Source organism: Nesoenas mayeri, assembly GCF_963082525.1.
Source record: "Nesoenas mayeri genome assembly, chromosome: 6".
In the NCBI taxonomy this organism is placed as follows: domain Eukaryota; kingdom Metazoa; phylum Chordata; class Aves; order Columbiformes; family Columbidae; genus Nesoenas; species Nesoenas mayeri.
The window spans coordinates 32,800,046-32,822,535 of NC_137545.1; the positions used below are offsets into that span (position 1 = coordinate 32,800,046).

The window sequence follows — 22,490 nt, forward strand, 5'->3', positions numbered from 1 at the left end:
AAGCTCATCCAGTGCAATCCCCCCATGGAGCAGGAACACCCAGATGAGGTTACACAGGAAGGTGTCCAGGTGGGTTTGAATGTCTGCAGAGAAGGAGACTCCACAACCCCCCTGGGCAGCCTGGGCCAGGCTCTGCCACCCTCACCATGAAGAAGTTTCTTCTCATATTTAAATGGAACCTCCTGTGTTCCAGTTTGTACCCATTGCCCTTTGTTTTACCATTGGTTGTCACTGAGAAGAGCCTGGCTCCATCCTCCTGACACTCACCTTTTACATATTTATAAACATTAATGAGGTCACCCCTCAGTCTCCTCCAAACTAAAGAGCCCCAGGTCCCTCAGCCTTTCCTCATAAGGGAGATGCTCCACTCCTTCAATCATCTTCGCTGCCCTGCGCTGGACTCTCTCCAGCAGTTCCCTGTCCTGCTGGAACTGAGGGGCCCAGAACTGGACACAATATTCCAGATGTGGTGTCACCAGGGCAGAGTAGAGGGGAAGGAGAACCTCTCTCGACGTAAAAGCGACGCTGCCGTGACGAAACGGGACTCCCCACGGCAGCACCGGGACCGCCCCGCACCCCCACGGCCCCGCCGGCTGTGCCCCAGAACCCCTCAGGGGAGCCCCCCGCGCAGGCCCCGCCCCCGTGTCGCCATGGCGACGGCCCCGCCCCGCCCGCGGAGCAATGAGGCGGCCGCGTCCGAGTCACGTGAGGGCGCTCCCCCGCCGGCGGGGGGGGCGCGGGGCGGACGTGGACAGTTCCCACAATGCCTGGCGGCAGGCGGCTGCTCCGCTCCGGTGAGGCAGGTGACGCTCCCGGGGGTCGCTCGCGGGGGTCGCTGGCGGGGCTGGCGGCGGGACGGAGGGACGGAGGGAGGGAGGGAGGGAGGGATGGGGCGGTGCTGGGGGTGTTGCCGCAGGGCCCTGCGTCTGCCCGGTCTCACGGTTGCCGCCTGCTTTCCCCTTTCGGCTTCAGGCCCGGGGGCTGCCGGGCCGCCTCAGGGCTCCCGGGCTGGGCGCGAGTCTGGTCCTGCCACGCGTCTTGTCACCGGCTTCTCCGCCTTTCGGGCCGCCGCCGTGCCCCGGGCTGCCGGCGACAGTCCGGCCGCTGGAGCCACCGGCTCGCCTGCGTTTGCTCATGGGCCGGGGCGGCAGGCGGGTGTCGGCCCTTCCCCCGGGGCTCCGTTGTCCGCGGGCGCCGGGCGCAGCGGGGCCGGCCAGGGGGCACCGGTGGCGCCTCAGGCCTGGTCGTCACTGTCGCTTGGCAGCAAAAGCCTGTGTTGGGGTCTGTGTGAGCATCCCTGCTTTGTGTGAAGTTTGCAGTCTAAAGCAGTGTGAACTTGGTTAATTCAGTGACCACGTTACCTCGTCCTGCTCTAGTTGCTGTTAGAATAATGAAAATGATCGTGTGGAGGCTGCTGTGTATGTAGGTGGCAGATGAAACGGTCAAGCTCCCAAACTTTGGGATGCAGCTTGTTCCATTCCCATAGTTTTTCAGAATCTTGATTCTGTTCCCAAGGTCTGTTTTTCCTGTGCTTTATGGGAAGGATTATATGGGCTACTGGTTCAGGATTATTTCCTTGTCTGATTGTACCTGATGATGTCAAAGTGGCTTTATTTGTTGTAACCTTCTGTAGTGCTTTAGTTTGTAATACGGATTTCTGAAGTATGCTGTGCAGTGGAAAAATTAAGACACCTACCTGTGTAATGCAGCTGTCACAACACTCAAAAATGGGGACGATAAATTGTCCCACACTATGATGTGCGCTTGAAGTAAGCACAGAAACTGTGTTTTTGTTCTGCATCAAGTAGATGTGCAGCTTGCACCCACTTTCCAGTCTTATGTTTTATGGAAGGTGGTCATGAGAAGCAAACATCCTGGCAAGAAATGCCTTGGTTGAGTTGGCCAGCAGGTGCAAGAGAGTAGGCTTGGCTTTACCCTAGATCGACCTAGAATCTCTTTCAATTTTTATGAAGCTGGATTGTTTTTAAACAATTGAAGTATCCTGAGCAAACCATATTCACAGGTCACTTTCAAACACTTGTAAAAAAGTTATGGGGAGATGTTACGCAGGTATAAAACAAATACTGTCAGATCACAAGCTGGAAGACCAATTTGTTACAGAAGACTGGAACATACACCACTTTCTAGGACTTCTCTAGATATTGTCTCAGGATCAGTTACCATCATAACACAAAAATCAATGATATGACAAGAGAATATGTCTTCAAAAAACAAGCACAGTAGAACAGGCTCTAGTTTTCATTATCCAAGTTTTCACACTCATGGGACGAAATTAAACTGGAGCCACATTTGATAATTCCTGTTTGTGAAAGTGGTGGAGGTTGACAAGTGTATGATAAATTGGACAGCTTTAGGGAGGGTGGAGTAACAGGAGTGACCATTTCAGTTGACTCTGACCTGGCCAGCTTTCTCCGTGTTCCTCTTTTCCATGAGTTCTCCCAATCCTCTTTGGCACGAAGGGCTGTGAAGTGTCTGTGTTAATGGGAAATCAATAAGGATGGGCCAGAAGTAGCTGCACACAGGGAAATGTAAGAATAGCGCAAGCATAGAGTGAGGCTTCCGTGATGTACGCTCCTTGTTGGTGATCATTTGGGGGTCAGATTTTTCATAAACAAAGGGTAGTATTTTGGTTTTAATAATCCCTGTAGTTTTCTGTGAACTTTTCCAGTTACCTTGTGAACTCACATAATGTTTTGGCATCACAACATCCTGTGACAAGCAGTTCCACTGGTGAACTGTGTGTTTTGTGAAGGACCATCTATGGTGTCCATGAGCTCAACACCTGCTGGTTGGATTTCATACTCCTCAGTTCTGTCATAGAATGAGACAGCGAACCCAGTCCCTGTCTATCTACTTGGAATGGATTTGTGGACCATTTGTGGTGGAAGGATGGTCTTTTGGCATCTTCATGTGTTTGATGGAGACAGAATTTTTAGGGGAGAACGTATGAAATTTGTGATGGTATGGTTAATTACTTTCTGTAGTTTTGAATGGGTATTTCAAAAAGACATTTAAAGATAGTTCTAAAAACACTAATGTATCTTTAATGTTCTTTCTTCAGTCTCTGCCTATATGCCTATATCAAGTTTACCACTTGGCTCCTTCTGTAGAATCATTTTGTTTTGAAAGCTGAGTAAAGTACTCTTTCATTCTGAAAATATACTAGAGTTTCTTGCTATGTTAATACATTTTCAAGTAAGGTTGAACATTTTGTTACAATATGTGTATTACACATCTCTGTACATATGTGTGATCTTTCAACAAAAGTGATTTGCTTTTATTACCTTAGTTTTTTTAGGTAGTTTTCTGATTCTGCTGTTAGGAAGCTGAGGAAAAAGCACATATTTTCACTGGGTGGGTTTTTAAGATGATGGTAACAAACCAGGTTGACTGGTGATCTTAAGACTGTGCATTTAAACACAGTTTTTACCTTGTGTGGTTTCGTAATACAAGAAGAGAATTGACAAGTTTTAATGGGGGTTTATCTTCTGCTAGAGAGACTAATTTCCCTAAATATAAGTGGGAGTCCTGAAAAAAGTAACTGTTTTTGTTCTAGGTTCATGCAAATATTTATTTACATACAGAATAGGAAGAATACATCTAGAGGTCCAGAGGGGTCTTTATCCTTCACTTTGTCTGTTGTCTGTGCATACTTGCTATTGTTAATGACATTTAGATTCTTTATTCTTAGTTGTAGGAGTAAATAAACTGTTGTTAGATTGAATATTGAAAAACTTAACACTTTGGAAATACAGCCATGGTTGTGCTGTATTATGTTCCTGAAGTGTTCAGGTTTCTGATCAGGTGAAATCATAGATTAATGAATCTTAGTGTATGTGGTGAATGATGGGATTCAGAGTGCAAGGTTGTTGCCCTGAGTTACTCATGTACCATACAGATGGATATATATTTTCCGCTTTTAAGTGACTGAAGTGACTTAAATAACATAGAAACATTTTCCTATTTCTATTATTCTCATTTTCTCTCTACTCGAGTACCTGTGAGTAGTCTCCCTGGGTTGCATTCAGGCCTTTCCAATACATATGCCTTCACAAAAAGAGCTGAAGAATATTGTTAGCCAGTAAGTACATTCATTAACTTTTTTGTTTTTTCTTATCTCATCAGATAGCTCAACATGAACTTTAACGATCAAGATCACTTAAAAAGTGAACAGAACAATATTTTTCCTTCTGAGAGCTGGCAACAGAATTCTGAGTTTCTCCTGCACCGCTGTTCTGTTTGCTACCTTTTCCTGGAACAGGACATGGAGCTATGTTCCTTTCTTCATGTTAGGTGCTAAGGAAGTTATTTGCTTCTTCAGAGGAGATGCAGATCCATGAAATTACATTTTGTGCAAGTAAGTTAATGAGCGAAATTTTAAACTTTACTATCATATCGCGGTTCTTATGTTTATGTTGATACAGCTCCCAAAGTCCCTTTAAGGATTGAGTTCCAAGAGGCAGAGGTGGTTATTGTTGAAGAACTGTTACAGTTTAAAGCTTCTCTGCAATTGAGCTGCTGCTGTGGCTATATGGTAGCAGTGTAGTTAAGAAAATGGATTCTGTGTATATTCCATGTGAATTTTCCTGCCAGAAGCACGTGCGTGAACTTACATAGAGATAGAACTGCACGTTTAATTTCTAGAGTGCTTCACTCCAGCAAGCTAATCTAGAGCAAATTCTAAAGTTGTTTTGTTTTCTGTTTTTGTGTCCAGCTGATCAAAGCACTTTGCACCATAGAGAATTCTGTAGTGAAGTGCTGAAGTAACAAGTATACCTAATAAAAGCCCAGGGATATTCAGCAGGCTATGAGCAACGGTGGCTTCTAAGTCTGATATGCAATACAAGTAAAATTAGAAGGCTATTAGTTTGGGATTTGTTTAGCATCTCAAAGCAGGTTGAAGTTTGACTGCTGATGGAGCTGAATTTCTTAAATTGAAAATTATAAAACCTTTTCAATGTTTTCATTATTATGTACCTCTTTCTGAGGAGTAAATACAGTTGGAAAACCTGAATATTGACTATTATTCTATGTGTCCTAATGTGTATATAACCTTTGGGTAGTGGGAGATATGGGAGGTGAGAGTTCAGGGAAAAAAAGCTATTTCCTCTCTTTTATGAAGAGGTGGTATTATTTTGGGAAACTTTTGAATTCCTGACTTTTCAGCCTTTTAGTTGCTATGGCTTGTAAAGCATCCTTAATGTCATAGTTAGAAAGGTGCTATAAGCATGTCAGTATTGCACACAAAAGCATCCTTTAGCTGTATTCAGAAATCTGCGTGATTTTTTTGCAGTTTGGCATTATGGAACTTGAGTAGCATCATCTGAAGGAGGCAAAAGTCTATTTTTTTCGTAATCTCTTAAGTGATAGGTGTAGTATATGGCAGGAATCTACAGAGCAGTGTTAAGAGTTGAGTAAGTGTTTGCTTTTGGCTTCATATAAATTCTAGCAGTTCGCCCACTTGTAAGAGGACAACCTTGTGTACTGATACTTAGCAGGAATCCTTCTTTTAATGCTTGTCTTGCTGAACTTTTGGATGTTTTGATTTAATGTAAGGGTTGAAGAACCTGAAGATTTAAAAAATCTGTTGTCAGTCTTGAAAGACTGTCAGCAGGCTATGTGTTTATACTATTAAATGCCTGCTATAAATTTTCTCCTTTTGATGAAAAAATGTTTAAATATACAACCTATTCTTTTTTTAAGTGACTATATTCCAGAAAGTTTTAATCGTTATGCTTTGAAAAACTAAATACTGTGAAAGCACATAGTCTTTGCAAGCACCACTTCAACCTGCTCAGTACTTCTGTAGTACTGATAGACGCATTTTGCAGATTTAAAGAAAACAGAGACCCAGATAAAAAAAAAGACATTTGATGTTTAAGAAATTCTATTGAGAGCTGGGGGAGCTGGATTATATTCCTTGCTGTCCTGATTCCTTGATTTCCTATTTGATAGTATGTAAGTTGTGTCAGTCTGTTTGTCAGGGTACTTAAACATGTCCTCAGTAACACAGTTTCATGAAAGCACATTAATATTATTGCTTGATCCAAGACTTGGATAACTCTTCCATCTGGCATATCTTTACCGTACATGTTTTTCCTCTCCAGCTATTGTTCTTGGTTTTTTACACTATAAATGCCGTCACAGTAAACAAGAGGACTCACAGCTTGAAGGGTGGAAGTGCCACAGTAGTATAATACTAAGGCTAAGTAATAGTGTTTCGATCTCCACAGGTATCTCTAGATGAGGATTCATGGCAGTTCAGAGAAAAATATTTGAAAACGTGACATTAGATGTGCTGCTGCTGCTTTGTGGTTCGTTTAGACAAATAGGTCCTATTCAGTCAGGACTCTAATCTGAATTATAGTGGAAATCCTCCCTGTGCCTCATTTTAAGCCTAAGCTCAGTATACAGTTTTAGAAATTTGTTGAATGAACAATTGATTCAGTTGTTTTTTCCCTCTATGTTAATTCTGATTCCTCCTGATTTTGTGTTTTGTTGTAGGTTGTCATTAACTCTGTTGGCAATGTCTATGATTTTATCTGCCTCCGTGATCCGCGTGAGGGATGGACTCCCACTGTCTGCCTCTACCGATTATGACCAGAGCACGGGCATGCAAGAATGTAGAAAATACTTTAAAATGCTCTCAAAGAAATTATCTCAGCTTCCTGATAGGTGTACTCTGAAAACTGGGCAGTATAATATAAAGTAAGACTTATTTTTCTATATATTTGTGGCGTCCTGGGTTTTGTCTGTCCATAAGTTATAAAGTTAACAGTTCACGTTAGAAATTATTAATCAAATTAAGATTAATTCTTTGCAGTATTTATGTATCAGAAATGGAAAATTGAGAAATTATAGAAAGATTTGAAACTTGCTTAAACTTTGGTGGAAGTTCTAGTTTGAAATAGACAGCACTTTTATAAATACTGAAGTCCTTGACCTACTAGAAATATTTCTTTACATTTCAAGGTTGTTTCTTACATGCAAGTGACCAGCCTTGTTCTTTGTCCTGCTACTTCAACTAGTTATTCATTTGTTTTTATTTGAAGTTACAGTGGTGGCAAATATACCACCAGAATGATCCTGAAAGTGCTCAGCCTTCTCCATCTCCATCCCAGCATTTCTCAGGATTAGGCCAAGCATGAATTTTTCCAGTCTGTGTTTTTTTTGTTTAAACCTCAGCTGTAGTTGGCTTGTAAACTGATAACCTTAAAAGAAACATTTAAGAATGAGACATAAGGCTTAGTCAGGATGTTTTTTATTACTTTTGTCTTTGCTTTTAATAGTGTAAGTTATCGATTAAGATTTTGAAGAAATTTGAATGTGTCATGAAAACGTGAATGAATTGCTTAAATGCAATAGGGATAGCTATAGTGAATACTGTCCCTTTCTGATTTTGTATTTGCCATTTCTGGTCATCCTTGCACCTGTCTTTGGAGAATTATGAATTCTGTGTGCTATGGAACAGTTTTATTTCCTCACATATTTTAGAAAGAACCAACTGCCCCCAGCAGCCTGCCCTCTTGCCCCCACAATCTGAAGATAAGTTTTTGCATTTTAGGGATATACCGGACCTCATATTCTGCATTGGAGATGAATGAAAAGCTATTACAGGACAAACCTGATGTGTTTCTGTATCCTGAAAGCTTTGTTACACGCACATGCATATATACATATACATACATGTATAATAGCTTCTCATATGACCATACAATGTGGTGTTAAAGTAAAACATTGTCTAAAAGTAAATTTTTTTTTTAGTTCCAGAATAGTGTTGGACTTTTCAGTAAACATTAATTCCTTTGCTGTCCCAGAGCACTGGTTGTTTTTCTGATTATAGAATATGAGATCAGAGTAGCGAGGCAGTGAATTACCTGCACTGAAATTTGAAACGTTGATTTTTTTTTTTTTTTTTTTTTGGTCTCAATTCTAGCTTTATAAGTTCTCTGGGAGTAAGCTATATGATGTTGTGCACTGAAAATTATCCCAGTGTCCTGGCTTTCTGCTTCCTGGATGAGCTTCAGAAGGAGTTCATCACTACCTACAATATGATGAAGACAAATACTGCTGTCAGACCGTACTGTTTTATAGAGTTTGGTAAGGATCTGCCTTTTTTCCCTTGATTCTCGCAGTACAAGAAATGAATATTTGAATAGATGTGCAACTTATTGTGCCCAAAATAAACATGTCCAAGGCAGTTTATAGCTGCATTTCAGGTGGATTTAGAATCTAATATAATTCCCATTAGAGTCAATAAAGAAATACTTCTGTGGGCTTTGAATTAGCTCCTAGAGTTTTATCCAAACTTGTTTATAATCTTTCTGTTCATTTCAGTAGGTTTTGGTTTAAGCCTTGTGTGACTGAATCTGGAGTTCATCTTCTCCTGGTTAATGATACTAGGAGTTGTTTGATTTCATACCTGTTGAAATACTTAACCTATAAAGCCGTTGAGCTTTGTAAATTTCTCAAGTAAAAGATTCCAATTTAATGTTTGCTCTCAGCTGTGCTGTAATTTTTTTTCAGTACATGAAAGGGAGAGATTTTCATTTGTTTTATGATATAGTGAAGCATTTAATCTTCTGTCGTGCAAGCTCAAAATACAACTAATCTCATATATACCAGATAGCAGCTGTTATGGATTCCATTAATATCTATGGCTTTAATACTATATGTTAGGCAGTTATTTTAAATATTCTTATAAAAAAGAACCATGGTTTTAGAAATATGGTGGAATATATTCCAGTTGGTTAATTCTTGTGTATAATACAGTCAGGCAATTTTTAATGATTTCTGTATGACGTTGTTGTCTTCCTTATGAAGATTTCTGTGAACTTTCTTTTTCCTAACACCTTCTTTGTTCTACTAGTTGTTAAATTAGAATGTGGATCTATTACAGTTTTTATATCTGTATAACGTGGTATTAATTTTCTCTACCTGAATATTTTGCAAGCACATTTCATACTCCTAGTAAGTTTATACTTGAATGCAGAAGTTAATTTTTTCATAAGGATGTTTACTAAACTAAGGGAAAAGCTAGAATACATGCAGTAAATCCATTGTATTAGCAATGCATTCAGTCTCATGCAGTGAAAAGTCATTAGTTTATTCACAGTAATTAGATTTCTAGAGCTTAGGTTTTTTTACTGCAGAATTAAATAGCCCATGATCTATTAGTCACAAACCAGAAATGGTAATAAAAAATCTGAGATAAATACAATAATTTCAAACAATATATTTTAATTTGCAAAGTACGTAGTACATGAAGCTGCATGATCTTGGATTATTTAATTAGCAAAAGTCCGTAAGGGTGTATCTTTTTATTTTAAATTTTACACAGATAATTTCATTCAGAGGACCAAACAGAGATATAACAACACACGTTCTTTGTCAACAAAGATGAATCTTGCTGACATGCAGACAGAGATCAAACTGAGACCACCTTATCAAATCTCCGTGTCAGAACTTGGCTCAGCTAATGGGTTCGCACATTTATCTGTGGCAGAATACAAGGGTGCTGGTAAGATATCTGCAGGTAAGTTTCAGACTTTTGCTTTTGTATCCTGAAGTGAGACAGATGGAGGGTAGTAGAATTAATCTTTGATATTGTTTTCTTTAAGAAAAGCTTTTTCACTGTGGTGTTCTTAAAGCATAAAGCTGCCATGACCTTACATGTATTTTAGCCTAGATGTCTCTTTTGTCCACTGCTCAAAGTGCCTGTCTTCCTAAGGCACTCAGAGAGAGAAGTGGGTCTATTCAATGGGCTGCTTTATTGAAGGGAAAAAGAATCTACACGAAAATAAGCAAATGAATATGAGCACTTAACAAGATCCTCTTCCTGGCCTTTTAAGATTTATGAAAATTTTTATTGTTTTTGCCCAGTAAGACCCAATGGTGACATCAGGTAAGAGCACAGTGTCAGGAGTTAGAGCAGCTGAAGGGACAAGGATCTGGGAATGCTTTAGGAAGCGTCTGTGACAGTGAAAATCCAGAGAGCTGTGCTGGCTAGAAGTTGTACTCTCTAAAATAAGTACCTTGTGTACGATGTTAAAAATAGAAATTTAGTGTATACTTGCTACATTCATTTTAGTCATTGATTATTTTTTAAAATTAATTTATGTCACATAGAATGTAAATGTAGAACTGTGTGTTTGAACAGGGTTAAAGATTTGTGCTATTAAGTGAGTGCTCTGAATCAGTTTGACACCCACCTTTAGATGTTTCCCAGCAGGACAGAAAATTTAAAACTCTTCAAATTCTTGCACTAATACGTGGACTCAACATGTGAAACTGCTATAATCTGATTTCAATCTTCAAGTTCAGTGAAGCAAAATTGTAAATAGAATGAAAGGAAGTGTTGATTTTTAGTTAGTTACTGTCCCTCCCTCCCCTTTTTTTTTCCCAAAAGTGCCTTTATCTGTAAGGTAGTTATCCTGGGCAGACCTACACTGATACCATTCACTTTGTCAGGGTGAAAATTGCAATAATAAAGCTAAACACTTCCTAAAGTTCTGTAGTACAAGAGATCAGCTTAATTTTGTGCAGTATTTATATATATTAAGAGGATCTCTTTGCCAGTGTATTATCCTAATTACTTTACTTGTAAGGATTCCTCTGGAAGATTGAAAATGACTTTCTACTGAAGATAAAACCCAAACAAATCAGTAGGGTGCCCTATTGGTGCTGCTGGCACCCTGATCCTGGAAATTCTAAGTGCTGTGAGACAGTGTAGAAGTAACTTAGAATCTCTGTATTTGCGATCTAACAGTATTACATTCTGTAAAATTAATAAAGGAAATGTATGAAGATGTTTAAATTGCATAGAAGACTGGAATCTCTTAAGCAGCACTGTACATACCTTTAATTACCTACTGCTTGTACACGTGTGCTGTTTTTAAAGGTATGTAATGCTGTGATACCACTCTTTGGCCTCTATCTGTGCTTGCATCGTTGTTACTTTTTCATGTGCTGCTGAGATCCTGGTTTGTGAAAAAGGTTATGGTGGCACAAGTGGCAAATGATTTAGCTCTGAAAATTGTCTAGATTTGAACTACCTGCAATTGGAAAAAGAAAATTAAAATTCTGCCTGTGTCAAAATTGGCTGTGTGTTCAAAGCTGTCCAGGCAGTGGGAGATGAGGTTTTAGCACTTTTCTGAGTAAAAGTGTTGGAGGATCATATGAGCCTAAATTAAAATTTGCAAGGACCACTTCCGTTTTTACTATAAAGTAAATCTAAACAGCAACAATCTTCCATTTTTTTTACCTACCTCTCCACAACTTGTTTTATAGAAGCAGTTCTGTTGTCCTCTTTTCTTTCCATGTCGACTTTCTTCTGTTTAATTTCCCTCTTTCAGTTACTTTTAACTTTCTTCTTCCTCTGAATTCCATAGATCTCTGTTCAGTTATCCACTTCCTTCCTTGAATTGCTGTAGAAACTCACCATCAAAGGGCTGTACATTATGAGAGGTTTGCACTTTGCTCCTTTTTCACCTCTTCAAATTTTAGATGCTATTGTATAACAGTGTCTTTCTTTTTTTTAGCAAGCCTGCTCATAGTTCTGTAATTCTTTACATTAATCACTTCTGTCCACCCTTGAAAATAACTTTTGCTGGCTGATTGCTCCCTGCTCAGTTGGCTAAACGTCAGAGTTTCTCCTTTGCTCTAAGGAGAGATTCTTACAGAAATATAGGGTTTGCCTAGCATAATTTCCTGAATGTGCTGCCCTGTTAGAAGTGTGACGTGCTTTAAGTGAATTAAGTATGTTAAATCAAGTTGGATAGCACGCAGAGGTAGGAAGTTAGGTAGATGCAAATCTTGTTATACAGAACAGCAGAAATTGATGTGTCCATTTGGGCTCTGCCGATGAAGCATCATCTGTTACTTGCCTGTACTTGTAACTGGATACGTAGCCAAGGTCTGGTGTCCAGGCCTCTTACGTTGTTAAAGTAATTGAAAATAGCAGCACTTTTCCTTTAGCAAAAGTCATGCTGTATAGTGAGGCACAGGGGTGACTATTAATATGTGAAGCAGAAAGTGTGTAGATTATGGATAGAATCTTGTTTCAAAAGTGAATGTAGGTTTTGGAAGGCATTAGAAATAGGGTGACAGCATGCTGATGTGTGATATTTTAGGTATTTATTTGGTTAGGATAAATTTACTGTTTTCTGAGCTTTTTTTTTTTCAATGAAGGAGCAGTCGTCAAATCAAAGTTACTTTTTGTCTAATGGTGTACTCAATGTTTATTTTTCTTCCTTTTTATTTTTAAATAAATATTCTTACAAGTAGTGCAGTTTCTCACATCATGTAAATTTGCCAAATTTTTATTTAAATGTTGACATTTTAATTCATAATTTGTGCTTTATTTGATCCTTGGCTTGTGTTAGAGAGTTTTTGATATGGCAATTATCATATTTCTAAGATTTCTGGACCTGGCTCAAGGTCAGCTGGCCATTACACTGCCTTCTCTGACGCTCCTTCATTCTTCTGCTTTCACCTTTATTTTTTGTATTTAAATTACTCTTGTTGCTTTGATTGTAACACTAAAATGTATTAAGCCCTGGAGAGCCTAATGACATTAGTAGAGTTATGCAACATCCTTTAAAGGTTTTGGATTTGTTTTCATATTTTAATAAGAGGGAAAAGTGATCTTTCATAGACTGTCGTGATTTAGCTGACAAGACTCTTTTCCCTCTGTGCATCTCAAAGAGGTGTTTCGAATACTGTTTTAATGCATGATGTCTTAAAGTTACCCTGGTACATGTGGAAAATGAGAGTGTCTGGAGAGCTGTGCATGGAGAGCCGTGAACTAATTTTATCCACCAGTTAATGAAATACAATGACTTTTGGCTACAAACAGTCACATACACCTTCAGCTTGTTGCCACTCTCTAGATGAGGTGGTTTAAAAACCCAAACAAACAAACAAACAACAAAACAACCAGTTAGGAGTCACTGAAAAAGAATGGGTTGATACGCAAAGAGCCTTAACTGAGTGATTACTGATAGTATTCCTCTAATACGCGCTACGGTTACAAAAGCAATAAGCTCTGAATGTTAAATATAAGTTATTTTTGTTAAAAAAAACCCCAACTCTATTAAATTCAGTACAAATGAGTTAAGGGAACTAATTTTGTGTTTTATTTTAAAGTTATCACACACTCATAATTAGACACCCTGTCTGCTTATCAATGTGAAATAGCTTTTGTCATTTTTTCTTCAGGTTCTGTAACTTCATAAACCGTTTGCAAAGCCCTTTTCCTGGATCTGTGCAGTGCAAACAACCCGGATTGACACCCCCCTCTATTAATGTTACAGTTCATTAACCTCATTGTTCACATCTTTACACTTTGTTGATTTGAGCAGAATGATTTAAGTATGGCTCAGCAGTCTTATTGTTTTCCCAGTGTCACTTAGATTGTTAAGGGGTTTACATTATTTTCTCATATTTGCTTTCTGTTATTAATTATGGAAAGGGACAGTAATGAGGAACATAGGCAGCTGTTCTGTACTAGTAACCCCAGTTAAGCCTGGAAGAGTGGGTATGCATGGAAAGGAAGCATGTTTTAATTTAATGCATTTTGTATGTGACTTCTGAGCACTGTCTGGAAGGTCTGTATAAGGTTGTAATATAGATAGTAGCTTAGTTTCAGAGCTGTGTTTTTATTTGTGCCTTTAGTAGCACTCACTGGCTGTATTTTTTAAGGTAGGGCTCCGTAATAGCTTTGCCTCATAGTGTTCTGTTCAGCAAACAAGCAAAATCAGTCTCAGTAGCTCTGCTAGTGCATTAGTGGTAAAGAAAAGTGGAGGTTGTGAGAGGAGCTCTTAAGTACCTATTAGCTGGCTGCTAATTGTAGATGAATTTCACTAGGAAGTGCATCGTTTGCTATTGATTTCCTGGCATGTTTGAGCAGCTTTCAGTATTATACTATATGTATTGTGTTAAAGACTAAATATAATAAGACAGTTATGCATGTGAATTGAAGGAAAATAGGCTTTTTCTTAAATCTTGGTGTTGAAGTATTTAAAATGTTTCTTCTTTTTAGAAAAAAACCCTGTCATTTTGTGTTATGCTTTAGTGATGTCTTCTTGAGCTAGAAGCCACTGAGGAAATGAGATTACTGTTTTATGAAATTTCTAAAGACATTGCTTTGACCTTTGATATCCTTTTTCGATCTTTTGCTTTGCAGCTCCTCATCAGCGTCTGGAACCTGTGACTCTGCCAGGGATCGTCTCATTTGTGCTTAGTTTGTTATGTGGGGCTTTGAATTTAATTCGTGGCTTTCATGCCATAGAAAGTCTTCTCCAGGTATTGTACATATTTATGAATTTAAGAGTTATGCTTCATAGCAATCATAATACCACCTTAGAAGATGCTTGTTATATGAACTAAGTCCTGCCAGTTTTATTTTCAGAAATATTGTTTGTGAGGTCAGACCTCTCTTTATGAAACATCTATTGTTTGTCATCTGTGCATCCTGCTTGAGTGCGATGCATCATTCATTGAGGCTGAGAGTTTCCAAAGCAGTAGGAGGTGGGTGGCCAACTCCTTCCCTAGGTACCTTGGTAGCAGTGAGTATGTGAACATAATGTTCTGTTTTATAAATTTATGCCAGGGTATGAGACATTTAATTTTAATAGATGTTATTTAAAAACACTTGAGAAAAATTATGAACAGCTTTGAAAATCTGGCCAGTTTTTTTGAAAGGTCCACACAGCAGGGATCTTTAAAGAGGTTTTGTAAAATTGTATTTTTAGAAACCTTTTGTTTGTTTGTTTTAAATAAACCTTCTTAAGTAGGATGCTTATTTCTCTTTGTGTGCTGAAAGGATCAATCTAATGGAAACTGTTCAGTGATTTCTTCCAAATCCCCCCTAAAAAATAACACACCTCCCCCTGCAAACAACCTCTCCAACAAACACTTATTTCCTTTTTTCAACTTTCTGCTTTGACCCTTCTTAGAGCCGTTTAGTTTCTTTCTATTCTGTTTCTTGTGCTAGTTGTATATGGGCTTTCTAGGGAAGTGAGGTAAAGAAGATGACCTGTGATCCAGTTGACTTAGATAATTATTGATATAGGTAAAGATTTAATAAAGCAGTTGTGTTTGAGGTCTCGACATTTCCTGAAGGATATCGAATACATGAACAGGGTTAATGAAAGTGTTACATACTTGGTCCTTCTTTTGAGTTGTTTTGGTTTATTTTTCAAGGAAAAAGCAAGAATGAAACAGTGAACATACATCACTACCTCATCACTCGTTAGATTTTTCTGTTATGCCAAGTTCTCTCAGTCTGAACATGGTCTGAGCAGAAACAAGTTGTAGTTCCAAATGGACCACTTTTGTCTCAAAATTATACTGGCTTTCAAGGAAGAACATTTGCATGAGTACCCATTGTTTTCCTAGGAAAGCTTTTGATTGTCACAGATGCTTGTTTGAAATGCAGTTAGAATAATCACCGAGCATGTAAATTTATTCTGCTCAGCTCTATAGAAACTATACCAACCCCTTTGAATAAGTTAGAAGGAATTTTTTTTTAACACACAGTAGGAAGATCTATCACTTCGAGTATTTTTTCTGTCTTTTCCTTCAAGAAAACTTAATTTTCCAATAATCTCTCTGATAAATGGATGTTTGTGTCCCTGCTCTGAAGGCAGAGCTCCCTGCTGCCTTCTCTGTGTAGAATTTTACCACACCCTAGTGGCCAGTTTCCAGCTTTTCCTTTTTTCTCGTTTCCATTTTGTGAAGCTGGAGGAAGGCACTGATCTACAACATTGATATGAAAGGTACTTACCAGTGTTTAGACTTGAATTTTTAAAGGCACCTGGAGAAGGTAAATATCCAGTGTTAGAGCTGGACTTCCCTTAAAGCTTTGGAAAAATCTCAGCATTAGTTGTGAGTTGTGAACAAACATTTTGTCAGGTTCCAAATCACAGTGGTTTGGTTTTGTTTTTTTTTCCCCAGATGTATAATTAAAGCAATTATTAGTGCTTAGTCTTCTGGTTTAGTGTAGTATAGGAAATGTTGTAAATCTCTATGTGAGGTGATTTTAACATACTGCAACATTGTGAAAGTTATTAATTATTGTAAAATACCAGATATTAACAGTGTAAAACATGGCTTTCTGTTTTATTTTCCCAGAATGAAGGTGAAGATTTCAGCTACGTTATTGCATTTTTTCTTGGAACAGCAGCCTGTTTGTACCAGGTATATTCTTTTGCTTACATAGTTCACCAGAGTTTAGAAACATTACCCAGTCATAAATGTCATCATGTTTTCTTAAATGTCACAGATACTTGGATGGGGTGATTATAAAAATAATTTCTGCTGTTTTATTTCGTTGTTCATAAACCATCATACAGCAGGTTGGTACAAAGAGCTGCTGTTTGCTGGCATTTTTCTCCAGTTAGTTGATGAAGAGAGTTGGTGTACTTTTCTGTCTGGAGCTTACAATTTATCTCTGAAGTCAGCAGCAGCGCAGGTTATGTCAATTTCCTTAAAATAGTAGTTTAATAGTTTGAGTAAACTTAACCATCTGAACAAATGCCTTATTACTGCTTCTTTCCTTTGGGAAAACCTGAAGTAAATACACTAATACCTGGGCACTACACCCCAATATTTTCCTCACTTCGTACATTATTGTGCACCTCTTTCCTTTTCAAACCTTTCAGCCACTTTCCACTATGTCTGTTATTTCACGTTACATTTCATGTCTGTTGGTTTTCTATTTCTGCATCTGAATTTGACTTTTCTCTATAGTTTGTAGCAAGGTATTCTGGTGCCCATTGGCATTTGTCATTCAGTGGCACTGCTGTTACATTTAGCTGTGACTGTCAGGTCTGTCATGCTCAACTGCTGTTGTTTATGATTATTTTGACTTTTAATCTCCTGCACTTGTGGACTTTGCAGTTTCTACTTGTGTGTGCTGATATTTAGTACAGTGTCAGACCATAAAATAAAATGTCTCAGGATTTTCCTTTTCTATCAGCCTATCAGCCAGCCTTTTGTCCAAGTTACCTACAATCTCCATTCTCTGTAATTTATACATAGCAAAATGTCACAGTACAACTTGTGTTCTTCATTACTTGTTGACTTTTCATCAGCTTCTGCCTTAAATAATTCCTCAGATTGCTGTTAATTTTCTATGCCAATAATCTCTTCCATATCAGATAAGGGTGGAGCTCCTCCATTCTTCTTTTGTGTGTGTGTGAAAAATACACATTCTTCCCTACTCTCCCAAATTAGAAAACTTATTCTTTGCAAAGTATTCATCTGTGCATTTTGGCATAAGGACATATGTCATTCCCCCACTGTCTGACTTGAATAGAGCTATTTTTAAAAAATAATACATACAGCTTGGAATGTAGGCTTTCTCTTGGTATTTAAAAGTTACCTGTTGAGACTCATGTTCTGCACCCCCTGCTGTCATTCCTACAATACGTAATTGGTCACCTTTCAGAACTCAGAGGGCTGTCGGTTCTCTGGCATGTTCTACTGTTCTTTTGCCACAATTAGGAGTTTGGGAGATTAATTCTGTGTTACATGACAGCATGTTTCATTATCATTCACCCACAAGGCATCCATGATGCTATATTGTCTTGTTCAGTTAATAACAACCTAGCAGTGTGTTTCTAGTTTCCAATAATGTTTGTAGCCTAGGTGTGCAGGCAAAGAATGGGACTTAGATGGAATATGATGTTCAGGCCTGCTGACATGTCTGGTGTTCCTCCTTGTTTTCTTGGCACTTCTGAAGAAGAAATGTACAGAAGTAAGAGCTGTCTCAGTTGTACTTGAACTGCAAAGCGTCAGGAGCTGAATCTTCAGTGATCTCTTGACTTTTATTACCAAAAAAATTACAAAAAGAAAAAAAAAATAAAAATAAATATCTTCTCTGAAGTAGCACAGAGCAGCCTTCTACATAAAAAATTATGCTCAGTAATTGCCAGGCTAACACTTTAATGTAAAAAAACCCCCAAACCCCAGGAATTTTGTAACAGCACTTGATGCAGTAAGGTGTTAAAACCACAGAGTTTTGGCCTTTTGATTGGTGCTCTGTTTGGTAAGTGACATATCAGCTAGTATCTTAAACCTAGACTCATGGAAAAATAAGCTTAAAAATTAATTTAAAACAGATATTCAATGAAATTCACAGTCGTTCATCATGTTGCGGTAACACTTTTAAAACTTCCATAGTATTTTTGGTCTCTCAACCCTTCGCATTTATTAATCATTTTGATGAAGCGTATCCCGACTCTTATGTTGATCTTGGAAGCAGTTACAATTCTTCGTATGTTGTCAGTGGAGGCGACAACACTAGGAAATTATCTGAATTCTTATTGCTGAGGTACTAGTATCAACTAATTGCTTTTTTAGCTATGATTTGTAAAACTGGCAGTACAAGTAGGTTGCATTTGCTCTGCTCAAAGTGGCTAAGCAGGTTCAGAGGAATTCCATCTGGATTCTGAAACACGCAGATTACTTATCTCTAGTTTTACTTTGCTTTGGTGGAAGGACATACAAACGTTACTGATACTGTCAGTACTCAGATTTGACGATATTTAGATATGCAGAAATTCCAAGTAGTTCAGTTAATCTCAGCCACAGGTACAGTGGAAATGCATGCAAGTGGTTGAGTTTAAAATAGAATATAAAGTAACCTCGATCAATGGCGTTGTTTGGTTGCAAATATACAATGCTTTGGCCCTTTTTTGAGCAACATGAAAAAAATACAGGTGAAGTTTCTCTAACTGAGAAAACGTGGCAAATGCCCATGAAAAACAGAAGTGACACTTAGATAATCTGATGATGGATGCTGTTAAAAATCTGTGTGAGCATGGTTACATATCCACTGGGAACAGGTTTGGAATACAAAGTAGGCCCAAGTGATGTTATCTATCTTGAAGCACAGCAACAACTTTCTTCAGCAGACAGAAATGGCTAGAATGTGGGGGTGAGGAAAACTATTGTCTTTTTTGTAGAGGTCAGGGAAGAATAGTGGAAGTGAAATAATGTCTACGTAAGAGCTGTGTCCTTTTAGAGACGCAAGCTGAGGCAGGAGACTTGAACAGATTTCCAGCTGCAGTAGGAAAAAGGCAGAGCAGGGAACCGTGTGCAGTCCTCACATTCTGTGTTACACCACAACCTGCAGAACGTGACCTTAAGCCATGGTAGAATGACAGTAGAGTTGTGTATTTCTCTCCAAATGCGATCCATCTTGCAGCAGCTGAAGAAGAGCAGTGAGTGTTAGTGATCCTCCCCATATCTGCCAGTTAATTCTCTGCACTGGCCCAGCAGGGCGCTGGATGAGTGTCTGGGGGATGCCGAGGATTCCACTGCAGGTCCCTGCTGTTCTCCCTCTCCTTCCCAGTGCTTCACCTGGACCAGACTTCACACCAGCTTTTGTTTGTTCTCCATTGCTTGGGTAGAACAGAGTGTATTCTGACCAGAGATTGCCAGGAACATCCATTTTCTTTTCTCTTGGGCCACTCATTATGGCAGGTTGTAATCAATTATGGTGAGATAATTGTTCTCAAAGAGGGTTTAATGGCAGCAAAATGTAACATTGTATTGCTGTCAAGTGCTTTTCGCTCTTCTGCTAAGTTGATACTGTCCTTACATGTTTGATTTAGATTTTACTTGTTTGGGGTTTGTAAGTTCTCTATGACCAGATAGTGTTTCTTCAGTGGAAGTTGTTTTCCATGCCGTAATCTGGTTTCGTTATTTTCTTCCTGACAGTGTTACCTGTTTGTATACTACACGGGCTGGAGGAATGCCAAATCCTTCCTGAATTTTGGGTTAATTTGCCTGTGTAACATGTATCTGTATGAACTGCGCAACCTGTGGCAGCTCTTCTTTCACGTGACTGTGGGAGCATTTTCTACCTTACAAATTCGACTGCGACAACCACAGGGCAAGTCCCCTGATTACAATGTCTGACAAGTCCTGGAACGTTTAGCAGCGGTCTTGTTCCAACAGTTACCCACTCTCAGGAATGTAAAGCTGTTCTCCAAAAGAAGAAGCTGTCTGGTCTGGATGGGGCTTTTTGGGTTTTTTGTGTTCTCTCTCCCCCCCCCCATTTTTTTTTTTTTTAAATAAAGCAATGTAAGATGCCTATGGACATTTTTCGCTTAATGGTTAACTTTTTTCTTTTTTAAAGAACTGAGGACACACAAGAATCCGGGACTAGAGGCGGAAAATGGATCATATCCATGCAGTGAAATGTATGTAGGGACATCAAGACTGGGGAATTTGACCGGTGGCACAAAAAAGCTTCATTTGAAAGTATGGAAGGAATGTACAGAATAAGTCTTCTGCATATCATGCAAGCTCTTCACTTCCAAAATCAGTTTTGCCTTTGTGAGGCAGTAGGGGATAGGCTAAATAAATAATAACAATAATAATAATAATAATGCTGTTGCATATTAGCAAAGTAGATTTGGAACATGTAAGATGTTAAATTTTGGAATGTTTGTTTCACGTTGACAGATATGTGAATGTTTTCTTAATTAAAATGTAACCTGGAAACTCTGTTTCTGGGGATCACCTTTATGTCACCTGTGGCACTCTGTCTAGTGCTATAAATACTTCAACATTTTTCCTTTATTGTTTCCTTTTAATTATCCTTTGAAAGTGATCTATGTGGACAGGTTTTCTTTTTAGTAATTACTGAGAAGGTCCTGCCACTTCACCCAGGATTTGTGCGCGCTTCCTCTGTTTGAACTCTGCAAAGCCTGAAAGGAAACGGATTGGTGAGTAGATGGAGTGACTTGTACTTGTTGGTCTGTTGTTCCTTTTATATACTTTTAGAAATGGATGAATAAATAGTTCAAACCTGAGATAAACAACTGGTGACAGGAAAATAATAAATCAGTCTGACCCGCTTGAAGATTAAAAGACCAGGGATTTTGTTTATTCATGTGGTGTTATGGGTTCTGTGTTTCTGTGCTGGGATAGAACCTCCTTGATCTAGATTTGTGTTCGAGAGAACCATCGTATACTCCTGACGTTGTGGATCAATGAGCAAACCCCAAACACTTAGAAACTAGAATAGCAGCCATATAGTACCACCAGCAGTGACACCGTTTTTTTTACAATTATCTGACAGTTATTTATGATAGTTCGTATTGTACAAATAGATAGATATAGATAGATTTTTATATGTGACCTGGAATAATGTTAAGGGTTCACTGAAATGCTGGGGAAAAATCAAGGGGAGAAAAAAGCAAACTTTGGTGGCAGGGAGGTTGCCATGCTGCTTGTGTTGTTGGATTTGGGGCCTGGCAGAGCTTTGCTGTGCTATGAAGAGTTGCTGCAGGCAAATGTCTTTGGACACTTCATACCAAAATGTTATGTGTTTTGGTAAGTTATTTAGTGTCAGATTATGACCAAGAAGAAAGGAGCTGGATACTTTCTTTTCTTTTAAATAGATGATCTTAGTCAAGAAAATTACACTTGATAGAATCAAGAAGAATTGGACAATGAAATTGTAATCCAGAGTGATCAGGAGCAGTATGTGTTGTGTTCATGGTGTGTTTCTCACAGTGATGTCTGAGATCCAGACCTTGGAAGTCCCTTGTTGTGCAGCTGCAAAGGTTGGTGTTAGGAGGTGATGTGCTTTGCAGTTCATTCTCTTCCCTCCCCAAGTTGAGACAGAGAAGAATGTATTCATGAACGTGCTCTGCTTTGGTTTTGGCAATATAGACAATGGGCAAAAGATAAACAAGAGGACTGGATTGAAGCATACAAGAATTTTGGGAAATGTTTACACTATGAATACTTTAAAATCCAGAAGAATAGAACACAGTCTTTGTTTAGCACTGAGCAGTTTGCTTGTGTTAGGGTTCAATGCACCTTTCTGAACTCTAGACACCTGAAAAGATGAAAAGCAGTCCCTGAGCAGTTCAAGTCAGTGGTTGAAAAATGTAGCTATTAATGTTTTAAATATGAAAACAGGTTTTATCTTGTGCAAAGAATCTAGAAGAGTCATTATACCTATATTTTCACTTCAGCTCCATTGATAGGCAGGGAAGCTATTATGATTGCCCAAAGTACTGTCCAGTTTTTAACACAGGCTGTCATGCACAGGAAGAATTTTCTGTTGCATCATTTCTTCAGTTTAGATGTTGGCAGAGAATCTTGTTTTCTCTGTGACTCCTTCTCTTCCTTCTATTCCTAAAGACGCATTTTTAAGGAATGAAAACTTCCTTTGTCATAGCATCTGGAACGATTATTCCATTCCAGTTATGCTGGTGTTAAAGTAATTGCTGATGAGCAGGTGTAAGGAACAAATGCAACTCTCAGTGTAGTAGAAGACAGTTGGGATTGTGTTTGTCTGCTTTTGATAATAATAAACCCATTTCACAATGAAAAGTTAATTAGCATGATTGTTCCTTATTGCCTGATATTAGAAGGTGCTGAAAACATGGGTTTTGAACATACTACTTTTGTTTTACTATAATATTAGAACTTGCTGAAAT

The 22,490-nt window shown here is 38.6% G+C and overlaps 1 protein-coding gene across 2 annotated transcripts; it reads left to right on the top strand.

Annotated features, from left to right (window-relative positions):
* The first annotated feature begins 727 nt into the window (after window positions 1-727).
* On the top strand, window positions 728-20,101 carry SEC22A (SEC22 homolog A, vesicle trafficking protein). Of its 2 annotated transcripts, none has more exons than XM_080346310.1 (8): window positions 728-803; window positions 4,147-4,378; window positions 6,526-6,729; window positions 7,958-8,121; window positions 9,362-9,556; window positions 14,207-14,325; window positions 16,156-16,221; window positions 19,750-20,101. In XM_080346310.1, exons 3-8 carry the CDS (start codon window positions 6,548-6,550, stop codon window positions 19,948-19,950), a joined length of 927 nt encoding a protein of 308 aa, XP_080202436.1. In that variant the 5' UTR covers window positions 728-803; window positions 4,147-4,378; window positions 6,526-6,547; the 3' UTR covers window positions 19,951-20,101. The 2 variants fall into 2 exon arrangements, with proteins under 2 accessions (XP_080202436.1, XP_080202437.1); XM_080346311.1 differs by having other exon boundaries at window positions 780-803; window positions 4,151-4,378.
* Window positions 20,102-22,490: the final 2,389 nt, after the last annotated feature.

Bases quoted from the DNA above. Each gene is read 5' to 3' on its own strand.
- SEC22A (XM_080346310.1), top strand. From the start codon at position 6,548: ATGTCTATGATTTTATCTGCCTCCGTGATCCGCGTGAGGGATGGACTC. The intron at 9,557-14,206 runs GTAAGTTTCAGA...TTTGCTTTGCAG, and splicing joins TGCTGGTAAGATATCTGCAG to CTCCTCATCAGCGTCTGGAA. The intron at 14,326-16,155 runs GTATTGTACATA...TTATTTTCCCAG, and splicing joins CCATAGAAAGTCTTCTCCAG to AATGAAGGTGAAGATTTCAG.